This window comes from Hoplias malabaricus, chromosome 2 (assembly GCF_029633855.1).
Source record: "Hoplias malabaricus isolate fHopMal1 chromosome 2, fHopMal1.hap1, whole genome shotgun sequence".
In the NCBI taxonomy this organism is placed as follows: domain Eukaryota; kingdom Metazoa; phylum Chordata; class Actinopteri; order Characiformes; family Erythrinidae; genus Hoplias; species Hoplias malabaricus.
The window spans coordinates 34387365-34399600 of record NC_089801.1 but is presented as its reverse complement, the minus strand read 5'-3'; the positions used below and the strand labels follow the sequence as shown (position 1 = coordinate 34399600).

General features: G+C 37.0%; 1 protein-coding gene across 1 annotated transcript; it reads left to right on the top strand.

Moving 5' to 3' along the window:
• Window positions 1-746: 746 nt before the first annotated feature.
• On the top strand, window positions 747-11684 carry LOC136687009 (uncharacterized). The gene is made up of 9 exons (XM_066661179.1): window positions 747-771; window positions 1530-1657; window positions 2033-2239; window positions 2497-2690; window positions 3575-3602; window positions 3706-3734; window positions 6379-6451; window positions 6645-6734; window positions 8779-11684. The coding sequence occupies exons 2-9, from the start codon at window positions 1585-1587 to the stop codon at window positions 9717-9719; spliced, it is 1635 nt and encodes a 544-aa protein (XP_066517276.1). The 5' UTR covers window positions 747-771; window positions 1530-1584; the 3' UTR covers window positions 9720-11684.
• The last annotated feature ends 552 nt before the right edge of the window (window positions 11685-12236 follow it).

The following is a 12236-nucleotide window of genomic DNA, read 5'->3' as shown; positions in this document are numbered from 1 at the left end:
AGCTGTGTGAGTTTGTTTAGGTTAAAACATTTTTTTACAAAGTAGGTTTTGAGGCATGACAGATGGTTAAAGCTGTGCCTTGAAAATATTAAAGCGGTTTCCTTGGTTTCCTGTTCCTGTGGGATTCTCATGAACTTTTGACGCTTTCAGTTTGCACACAGAGGTGTAAAAACTACCATAAATCCAAACTCAAAGTAAAAATATTTTCTGAAAAACACTACTTGAGTACAAGTAAAAATGTAGCAGCTCAGGGTCAGGGTTAGACGTATCTAGAAGTGCGGTGGACAATAAACAGCACAGGAAGTGAACAACTCTGAGGCCAATAATGTTTAAAGAAATATGTTAAAAACAATATTGAAGAAATCAGCATCAGTATTTTACAGTACTGCACTATGTAAAGTTTGGGGATTTGGTGAGCCCTCTGCCCTCTTAGAAAAGTCTCTCTTCTGGGGCAGAACATATAGAGCTTGAACTGATACAGGAAGAGGGAAGAGCTGATAACAGTAATGTGAGGGAAATGCCTCTCATCTGACACTATTACAAGTTTTCTATTCTCTATTACAAGAACCTAGCTTTTTCTCAGGATTTCAAGCATTTCTCAGCATTATTCTGCATTTAAAGCATGAAGCCACAGGCTGTTAATGATACACTAGACACCCCCACCCCCTTCTCACTCACAGCGGTAGTGGATTTGTAAAATGATACCTAGAGGATGTGAGTAAATCCAGACTTTTACTTTCACTTTCTCACTCAGACTGAGGAGTGGCTGTGGTGAGTAAATAACTTCAATCTTGGACTAAATAAAGAATAATTTTAGGGTAATTTTTCTGGAGGCAGATTGTTGACTGATTCTTCAAATCATCTCAAGCGCTTGATAGATTAGCACATGCTGTGTGATGTTGTGATGTTTGTGTTTAAGTTGACACCTTTATCAAAGATTTATCAAACTACGTATCGTCACTGTCCAAAGAAAAATATGTATCTCCATTTTTGTGGATTTTTAACTGCATAATTTAAACACAGCAGCTGTCGTTCACATCTTTTACACTTATTTCCGTTGAAGATTAAAAAGGTTTGTTCCTGATCCTGCAAAGATACTATTTTGTAGATACATGATTTTCTTGAAGGACTGGCGTCCCCTCCAGGGTGTATTCCCGCCTTGCGCCCAATGAGGCTCTGGACCCACCACGACCCTGAACTGGATAAGCGGTTACAGATAATGAATGAATGAATGAATGAACGAATGAATGAATGAATGAATGAATGAATGAATGTTTTTCTTGTCTTATTTGCATAGTCTGTTATTGTATGTACCATCCTCTACCCCCCCACAAAGCTCTTGCTAAAACTTAAAACTTATATCCTGGATTTACTTTATTTAAAGCTTCTAGGACACAACACTGTCACTCCCTTGTCACTTTTTCCCTTTTTACGTATTATAAACATATACATACATTCAACTAATGTAATGAATGTTTTTAATTGAAATTGAAGAGTTCAGCTGACAGAGATGTGTTTGTATTTCACAGGTACCTTTTAACCTTCTGGTTTTTGGACAGTTCTGCTGTAAATTATCGAGTCACCATGTTGCACAACACAGTGGAAGATGATCCAAATAAATATCAACCAGAGATACAACCTCTGACTCTCCCCTTTCGTAGGATGACAATAATACTATATTATTTAAATGTGTGCATGTGTGTGTGTGTGTGTGTGTGTGTGTGTGAAATGTATTCCATTACATGAAAGAATTTACTTTCATTTTAGGTGAGAATGTCACCTGACTGCCAGTGACTATTTTCATGTGTTTGTTTTAAAGCCAGAGCTGGGAATGATGCCAGATACATACACCACAACGATTGTATAAACATAAAAACATAGGAGAATCTCTAGTTTCAGTTAACCTGTTTCAAAGACAAATAATGAACAGATGACAAATAATGAAATGTAATGATATTTGAAAAATGATAATGTGATAGATTTGATGTAAGGAAATATTACAGTAAATACTGTCTTTAATATAATTTAACAGGGAAGAAACTGAGATACTTCACAGTTGTAGCTGGAAAAACTCTAAACTCTGACGTGGAGTTCAAGAAGCGTCTTCAGGAAGAAGTGTCCTGTTTGGAGGAGGTGTCCAGTGAGGGGGAGTGTGACCTGATTTTACTCTTCTGTCCTGTTGCTTCTCGTGCTGGAACTAACATAGAAGCAGCACTGGTCAAGCTCCGTGGTGTTTCAGGTATTCCAGAAATATATTCACATGTATTTTGATGAGCTGGTCTATGATTTTTGTGTTAAATTTTATGTTCTGTGTTTACATGTGTAATTTTAACATATTGTTATGTACAGCACTTTGGTTTTAAATGTTCTACATAAAAACATTACCTACATATTTTGTTACTTTGTTGTTCATTTTCAAAATCAATGGGTTATTTCATAAAAAATGGTTATTTCATATTTACTAAATCAGAATAGTTTTTGTTTGTTTTTCTACAGACTCCAAACCTGCCGTTCTAGTGATGCTTCATTACACATTCAAACAAGATGTGATTCCTCCAGACAGCTGGAGATCTGTGACCAGAAAGAACACCCTCACTGTGGACTGTCTGTTCAATGAAGACAGAGGATTACTGACCTGTTCTAATAATCATCAGGCACTACAGCACATCAAGAAGCTGGTTAAAGTGGAGGTATTGATAGTAGTTACCTGTTGTAGGCAGAGATAAATATTCCCACACATATGATGTAAATAGTGTTGTGGGATCGAGTGAAAACATGAACAGATTAATAGCACAGTTTGTTGAATTTAATTGTGATTAATCGCACAGTCCCTTCCTAATACAAATGAAAAATAAATTTTTAATAATGGATATTTAAATGTAAAATAAACAACTCAATATGAGATCAAAGCAATGGAATTCTATTTATATTAGTAGTGTCAATAGATGTCTAAAGACACAACAATAAAGTAATGTTTTTTTTAAATAGAATCTCTTAATTTACTATGTAAAAGTTTCAAGGAGAGCTTTAATATTAAACACAGAAATTTTAATATATAAAATTACCACTACAACATAGCTCGTGGCTTAAAAAAGAGACAGGGGCTCTGTTTGTGCATTTGTGTTTGTGTGTGTGTGTGTGTGTGTGTGGAGAGCAAGAGAAATAGAGAAACAGAGAGAGAGACATATTTATATTATTTAATACAAATTTCAGCACAAATAAAATGTTATCAAATTTTGAACTCAACAATAGCAACCGCTAGAAAAAACACATCACTAAGCACTGTAAAACAAGTGAATAATGAGAGGACATTTTGGCCAATTCAGTAAAATGATTAATTAGCATTACTAATATATTAATGCCTTAAATTCCTCCATGCACAGCACTAGATGTAAAAATTCTAGCTTTCAACAGTGTGGGGATCCTGGAGGGCACTGTGTATTTATTCTACTGGCAAATTACAATATGTAGAACTTTCCAAATGTCGTTTCTGGGTCTTTTTTCATTTCATTTCAAGTTTTGTTTGGGTCTTTTTTTTAATTTCTGGGTCTTAAGTTTTGTTTCATTTCTTCAGGGTCCTAAACTGCCAAAACCTTTTGAAGGTGAGAATTTTGTTTCTTAAATCTAATCTTCATTCATGTAATTATTTTGAATGAATTATGTTTCAAAACAATGAAATTATGTGAAAACCTCTTTTATGAATAGGAAATCAGTTCAGAAGAAGAGCTCCTACTGTGAGTATGACATCAGAATAGTTTTTCATCACACTGCAGTTACTCTCTGGAATCTTTTTCAGATTACAATAATACAATAGCCTTACTGTTTCTACAGTTTTGTCCTGTTTAACAATGGTCAGGATCACCACAGCCTATTATTTGGGTAGTGGATCATTCTCAGTGCTTCAATGACACTGATGTGGTAGGCAAGGTAAAGCAAAGCAAGGCAAGTTAACTTATAGAGCACCTTTCATACAAAAGCAATTCAAAATGCTTTACAGAAGAAACAGTCGAATTAAAAGCAAGAATAAAAATAATAAAGGTCCAATAAATCAATTAAAATACATAAAAGTGTAAAATGATTAATAATCCATCCATCCATCCATTATCTGTAACCGCTTATCCAATTTAGGGTCGCGGGGGGTCCAGAGCCTACCTGGAATCATTGGGCGCAAGGCGGGAATACACCCTGGAGGGGGCGCCAGTACTTCACAGGGCAACACAGACACACACACACACATTCACTCACACACTCACACCTACGGACACTTTCGAGTCGCCAATCCACCTGCAACGTGTGTTTTTGGACTGTGGGAAAAGAACTAAAGTGCTGTTATAGAAAAAACGTGCAGAGTATTTTAGATTGAGCTGTAACAGCTCAAACAGGAATGTTTTAAGTCTTGATATAAAAGTGTCTAAAGTAAGGGCTCTTCTAATATTCTCAGACAGCTGGTTCCATTTATGAGCGGCATAGTAGCTAAACACTGCTTCTCCATGTTTAGTTCTCACCTGAGGCAGGACTAACTGACTAGTTCCTAAAGATCTGAGATCTTTGCTTGGCTCATATCTAATAGAAATAGAAATATAGAAATAAAAGCATGTACAAGTTTCTCCAGGTCTGGTTTTGTCAGAAAATCTCTAATCTTACTGATGTTCTTAAGCTGATCTTAAGCTTCAAAATGCTTCTTAAGCTTCAAAATGCTGATCTAGTAACCGCTCTAATATGACTGCTAAAACTGAGATCTGAGTCCATTAACACACCAAGGTTGCGAGCCAGTTCTTTAGATTTGAGGGCTCTCGAGTCCAGATATGCAGCCAACCTTTGTCTCATTGCTGTTCCCAAATAGTATAATCTCAGTTTTATCTTTATTCAGCTGCAGAAAGTTGTGTCACATCAAGTTAGTGATGTGTTCAAGACACTTGCTTAATAAGTCGACTGGACCAAAGTCGTTTGGGGACAGGGCCATGTAAATCTGAGTATCATTTGCATAGCTGTGATAGGACAGCCCATAGTCCTGTAGAATCTGGCCAAGAGGAAGCATGTATAAATTAAATAAAAGTGGACCAAGAATAGAACCCTGGGGAACACCACAGGTCTCTGGCATGTTCTCTGAAATATTATTTACTATTTCTACAAAGTAGTTCCTGCCTTCCAGGTAAGAAATGAATCACTTCAGGGCTGTTCCTGAGAGTCCAACCCAGTTTGGGAGTCTTTCTATAAGAATCTTATGGTCAATGGTATCAAAGGCAGCACTAAGGTCAAGAAGTAATAGAAGAGATACATTACCAGTCTCTGTATTTAAGCGAATGTCATTAATTACCTTGATTAGAGCAGTCTCAGTGCTGTGATTAGACCGGAACCTGGACTGTTATTTGTCTAGGCTACTGTTTATGGACAAGAAACTAGTGATTTGCCTAAAAACTATTTTCTCAATGATTTTGCCAATGAACGGTGAATTAGAAATCGGCCTGTAGTTACTTATCAAAGATGATACAAAATTTTTCTTTTTTAGAAGTGGCTTTATAACTGCAGTTTTTAGTGAGCTCGGAAAAACCCCCGACATGAGTGAGCTGTTTACAATGTGGAGTATGTCTGGTGCTATAGTGTGAAACACACCTCCAATTTGGTTGGTAGTGTGTCAAGACTTCAAGTGGATGGTTTGAGATGACTAACTGTGTGAATTAAAATTTCACTGTTTACAGTCCTGAACTCTGACATTTTAAACTAAGGAGTTTTATGAGGTGATGTAGAGGGTACAGACTCATTGTTGGATACAGATGTACTAATCGCTTGTCTGATATTCTGGATTTTAATGTTAAAAAAGAATGCAAACTCATTACATCTCTCAGGTGATACTAATTCTGGGGCCATTGGTGTGGGTAAGTTAGAAAGTCTTTTGACCACAGTAAAGAGGATTTTGCTGTTGTTAATGTTGTTGTTGATGATACTAGAGAAATAGGATTGTCGTGTTTTGCATATTATCATGTTGTATACACGTAGACTATTTTTGTAGATTTCTTTCTGAATATGAAGGCTCGTTTTATGCCATCTGAGTTCTGCCTTGCGACATTCCCTCTTTTGGATTTGAACTACAGAAGCATTTCTCCATGGTCCTTTCTCTTTGCAAGAGATCACTTTAACTGACACAATCTCATCCATAACACTGACAATTTTTTAGTTAAAACTATTCAGCAGATCATCAACAGAGTTGAATTGTTCACATGGTGTAGTGCACATTTTACTCATGAAATGTGTAGCTGTGCAGTCTTTTATGATCCTTTTCTTGACACAAATTCTTCTGCCCATATACTGTCATACTGTCATACCTCATACTGTCACAGAACAAAAATAAATGACGCTTTCAATCCAAACTTTCAACAGCCTGATACTGCACACAGACCCCAGACAAAGGCAACCACATCCATCGAGCGACCAGCTGAGTCTGTAAATGAAGGTAAGTGTATAAACTCCAACTATTATGTATGGCAATGGTTTGTTTAGCTTTAAAGTAACACTGAATATACTCTGCCTGGAGAGGAGCGCTGACAATAGGAGAGTGGTTGTGTGTTTTTATTAACTAGAGCTCCAATTATTATTATTAATATTAATTTATTTGGTCCTGAGGGGAGCTGTTTTTGCTTTTTCAGTTTTAGAAAAACAAATGAATGTATTCAAAGAAAGCATGAAGAGAGTGGAACAAAGGCTTGAAGAGGAAGAAAAGAAACATGGGAATAAGAGTGAGTATAATGTGTTTTTAATGTTGTATATTGTTGATTTCACTTGACTGATGGACCCTATATTTGTGTTCCTGTTGTAATACCATTTACAGATGAATGTTCACCTTTCTTTATGAGCTGTTACAGCTCAGTGTATAAGTCTGTCTAGTACTACTGCATTATACTGCTGTTGTCAACAAACCATTCTTCAAAGTTTTTAAGCAAGGCTCTGTTTCTATTTAGTAAATTTACAATTATTACCATTTTTTCAGATTGCTTTTGTTTAGATTATTTGGTGCTGAACCACTTTCAAAAGTTGCTAAAATCATAAATAACAAATTCTTTATGTGAAAAATATACATTATAATGTACAAAACCAGTTCATCATGCAGATGAGTTAAATTTGGACCACTGCCGTCCCTTACTAAAATTAACCATGGTTTTACCATAGTATGCTATCCATTGTTTTTTGGCAGAGAGAAAAACTATGGCATGGTTAATATGGTACCTATACTGTGGTTTTACCATCGCATGATATCTATGTTTTATAGTTGGAAATAAAAATTTGGCTACCATATTATGCCATACTAAATATGTTAGTTTTAACCAAAAGAAATATACATACCATACTATGGTAAAACCATGGTATAGGTACAATAGTAACCATTCCATAGTTTTTTTCTCTGCCAAACATTTATTTACAGAATTATACTAGTTTAGTACATTTCTCTACAAGGAACCCATTTCTGCACACTGTTTATTTAGTGTATACGTTTTAATGTTACTGACAGGTTAATGTGTTATCTTTTTATGCTGAATTGCAGGGGTTGAGTTAAAGCAGGGAACCTACTAAAATGTGCAGAGCAAGACCATGGTTGGGAACTGCCATAGTAGATCTTTTTGATTCATGTTTAACTATACAGTAACCATAGCTACTATAAACCACAGTACTAAATGCATAATCACAGTATAGACATAATTGTAAGGCACCAGTAGTAGTGGTTAACTATAAAGAAACTATGTTTATTATTAACTGCTAAAATAAAACGATGGAAGTGTAATAGCATTGTATTAAACAGGCTCAAAACGTCATCAAAATATTTAATTGTATGATTGTGGTTAAACTATGCTTTAACCATGGTTACTATAATTCATCAAAACCATGACAATATCATAGCACAAACCGCAGATTTTCATTTTATGCATAATTTGAAAACAACCGCTGCCGGGTAGAAATTTCCATTGACTTGCATTGAAACTGAAAGGATTTTGTCCTCTACGAAATTACCATTTTGGAAATACTTGATTTTGATTGGACAACAAACAAAATATAGTAATCAGAAATACACGACAATAGCTCATGGTAGAATCATGGTTAACTATGCTTTAACCATGATTAGTATAAACCACCACAATAAAACCATGGTAGTATCATTGTACAACTATAGTAATCATAGTAGCCTATGGTACAATCATGGTTAACTTTGTTAAACTCTGGTCACTGTAAACCACCACAATAAAACCAGGGTAGAATCATAGTATATCTATAGCTACCATAGTAGCCTAATGTAAAATCAGGTTTAACTATGCCTTAACCAAGGTTACTAAAAACCACCACAATAAAACCATGGAAATTTCATAGTATAAATACAGTAAACAAAGTACACCATAGTAGCTCATGGTACAATCATGGTTGACTATGCTTTAACCATGATTACTATAAAATACCATAGTAAAAAGATGGTTTATTTTGGTAAGGGTTAACTATACCATTTTTTAATTTATTTTTTTTAAAGAGTGTACATGAATGCATTGCCTTTAGCCAATCCAGCTTGAGCAGACAAAATCATGTTTAGTTCCGACTGGAGTGCACCATGCAACACAGGAATGCATCACAAAATGTGTAAGTGAATGCCTAGTAGAGCTAGTTTAGAGTTTATTGAAACAATGAAAAAAAAAACAAAAAAAACAAAAACAAAAAAAAAAACAAAACAAAACAAAGGGAGTCCACCAGAGAGAGGAGCGATGATGACAGTGTTGCTGCATTGTTCTTGTTGTGTTGCAGGTTTCACAAATATGATTCCTGTGCCTAAACTGAGGTTAGTGCTGGTAGGCAAGACTGGGTCTGCTGTGGAACACATGATCCTGGACAGGGAGGAGAGGAGCCAGGCTGGAGCGTCCTGTCAGAGTGGACAGGGGCAGCTGGCTGGGAGGGAGATGACTGTAGTGGACACTCCTGAAAAACTGAGAGATAATAAGGAGCTTATGGACAGTCTGACAGCCCAAGAGCCTCATGCCTTCCTCTTGGTCATACCAGAGAACCAGGCTATAGAAGAGGCGAGAAACATGGTGGAGAAAATGGAGGAGATCTTTGGTGAGAGATGTTGGAGAAAGGCTATGGTCCTCTTTGTCATCACGGATGAAGGCCTATTAGACAATGAAGGCCCATTTGACCAGGAAGTCCAGACACTTGTGGAGAAATGTGGGAACAGGTCTTACATTTTCATTGAGAATGGAGATGGTGGTCAGGTCTCAGATCTGCTGGAGAGTGTTGACCAAATGTCAGGAAACAGGAGCAGCAGTGAGATTTGGGAAACACCTGGATGGAAGGATGTGAGAAAAAAAGTGAGCTACGAAATGCTAGGGATCCTCAAAAACAATGATAAACTTATCCAAGCTTATGAGAATGATTTACTTAAGCTACGTGAAAAAGAAAATAACACTGTGGATAACTTTAAGTTGATCACTGGGCTGAAAACAGAATGTGAGATTAAAAAGAGGATTTGGGTGCGTATTCGATCACTGTACGAGAGACTGTCTGAACTGGGGGAGGACAGGGATTTCATTAAGGTTGTGTTACCAGGAGAGCAACAAATATTATGGCTCTCAGTGCCCAGTAAAGAGCCCAGAAACCAGACAGAGGAAGAGCTTAAAACCCTTGAGGACTTGTTCTTCTCTAAGGAGATGGGCTCCAATCTCAATAGACCAAGGTTACAAAAAGAGTAGATGATTAAATATGGTCAAACCACAGTGGGTGTCTTATATGATGAATATGTCTCCTCATAACCACAAATCAATCTATTATTATTATTAGCACAAAACCACAAAATATAGGAACAGTTATAGTTTCAGTATTAATAATTTAGATTCAGTTTGATATTTAAAATAGGGTGGCATAGTTGCACAGCGGGGAATTTCCCTGTCAAACAGCTCCAGGATACTGAGGTTGTGTGTTCGAGTCCTACTTCGGGTGACCATCTGTGAGGAGTGTGGTGTGTTCTCCCTGTGTCTGCGTAGGTTTCTTTTAGGTGCTCTGGTTTCTTCGCACATTCTAAAGACACACATTGGTAGGTGGATTTGCAACTCAGACTGTACTGTAACACAGTATAAGATAGGCATGTAAAGAAATGTATGCACACCAACAACCAACATGAAATAATATACAAAACACAAAAAAAATATTTACAAAACATTTAATTAAAGGTTCTGCAGTGAAGCACTAATTTTAATTGTTTTACAAATGTTAAAATTACTTTAAATTATTACAATGAAATATATTTGAAAACAGATACATTATTGGTCATGTGGATCTGGGAAATATGAACCAATCTTATATTTCAGTCTCACCTAGGCATCCATGTCATCTCCTACCATGTGTTCTCCTGCCAGTAAATGTCCATAATTTACAGGGAACTGTTTCAGTGGGCATCAATTTTATGCTGGACTTGTTTTGTTCCTGTGAGAGCTGGACACTTGTGATGATGCTATGAAGCACATACTTCCTCTTAATGGACGAAGCATTGGTCAGAACAGATGCCATCAGTTCTCTCCAAATTTAGAGCTCCTTATTGTTCTGACACCCTTGGTCTTCCTCCATTCTTCTGCTGTGATTAGAGGTACCCCTAGGTCTGATTTAGTTGTCTTCCAGCAACAGTGGACTGGAACCTGTAAAGTGGGAATTATTCACATGGTTTGCCCTGTGACCACATCATTTGGTAAAAAACAAAACAAAACAAAAAAACTATTTAATGGTGAGCCCATCCATTTGCATCCAACAAACTTTTCTAATTTCTGTTTGATGGATTCTCCAGGGTGTGATACCACCTTGCGCCCAGTGATTCTGGGTAGGCTCTGAACCCACTGCGACCCTGAACTGGATAAGCGGTTACAGACAATGAATGAATGAATGACTAGTCTGTTAAATAATGTTTCAGTATAATTTAAAACATATTCAGGATTGATTCATAACTGTCAGTGTTTACTGGACTGTTATTACTACCATACCTGTGTGTGTAATGAGACAGAGAGAGGGGAGCACTTAAAATATAACATCCTTACCCAGTCACATGGAGGACACTGACATCTGGATTAAAGTTTATAGTCAGGCTTGTTATAAAAATTCATTCACTCATTGTCTGTAACCACTTTTCCAGTTAAGGGGTAAACAGTGGGTTGGGAGCCTACCCGGAATTATTGGGCACAAGGCAGGGATACACCCTGGAGGGGGTGCCAGTCCTTAATAGGGCAACACACACTAACACCTAGTCTTTTGTTCTAGCAACGTGTGGTTTTGGACTGTGGGAGGGAACTGGAGCACCCAGAGGAAACCCACATAGACACAGGGAGACCACATCAAACTCCTCACAGACAGTCACCTGGAGTGGGAGTCAAACCCACAACCTCCAGGTCCCTGAAGCTGTGTGACTGCGACACTACCTGCTGCACCACCGTGCTGCTCTTATAAAAATTCACTCACCAGCAATTTGGAGGGCAGCTGCCTAATATCCAGAGACATTCAGGCCAGAGATTTGGTGCCAGATGTGGTGGATGCATCTGTAAACCAAGAAATGTGATAATAAATAATTATGCTCAATAAGTACTTGATTAAACTTAAAATCAAGAGACCTGGAGAGACTCTGCAACATAAACGCAGATTAAAGTGTTTGATATATTACTGGTGCATAATGTGGTCATTGTAATAAAATTTCTTGAAATTGAAGTGTCTTGTTCACTATACACATAAAAAAGGAGCATGGTTATCTCACAACCTAATATCAGAGGGCAGACAGGGGAATTACATTGTTTTATAGTTTTCTGGTCCTCATGGCCAACGAGAGTATATGACCTTTTTCTTAGTCACTTTGATTATTCAAAAGCTAATTTTCATCACAAGTTTATTTAAAGCTTTAAATTAGCTTTAACACATACTAGCAACCATAGATGTATACATGCAGATACCACACTGGTCATTTCTTTGTGAAGTGATGCATAAACAAGGTTGGGAAACAACTTTGACTCGTACTTTGCCGTAATCCAGGTTTTTTGTTCTCTGGTGACATTACACAGTTCACTCAAAAGTAAGAATCTGACGGACAGATGGGAAATAATTCTGGTAATAAACATTTAGACTGAGCGAGTAAAACAGCATCGAGAGACGTTTCTCTATGTAAACAGAGAGACTTTTCAAATCTGACAGTCGAGAGACGTGCTCAGTTCTCACTGGTCAGTTTCCAGAATGACAGC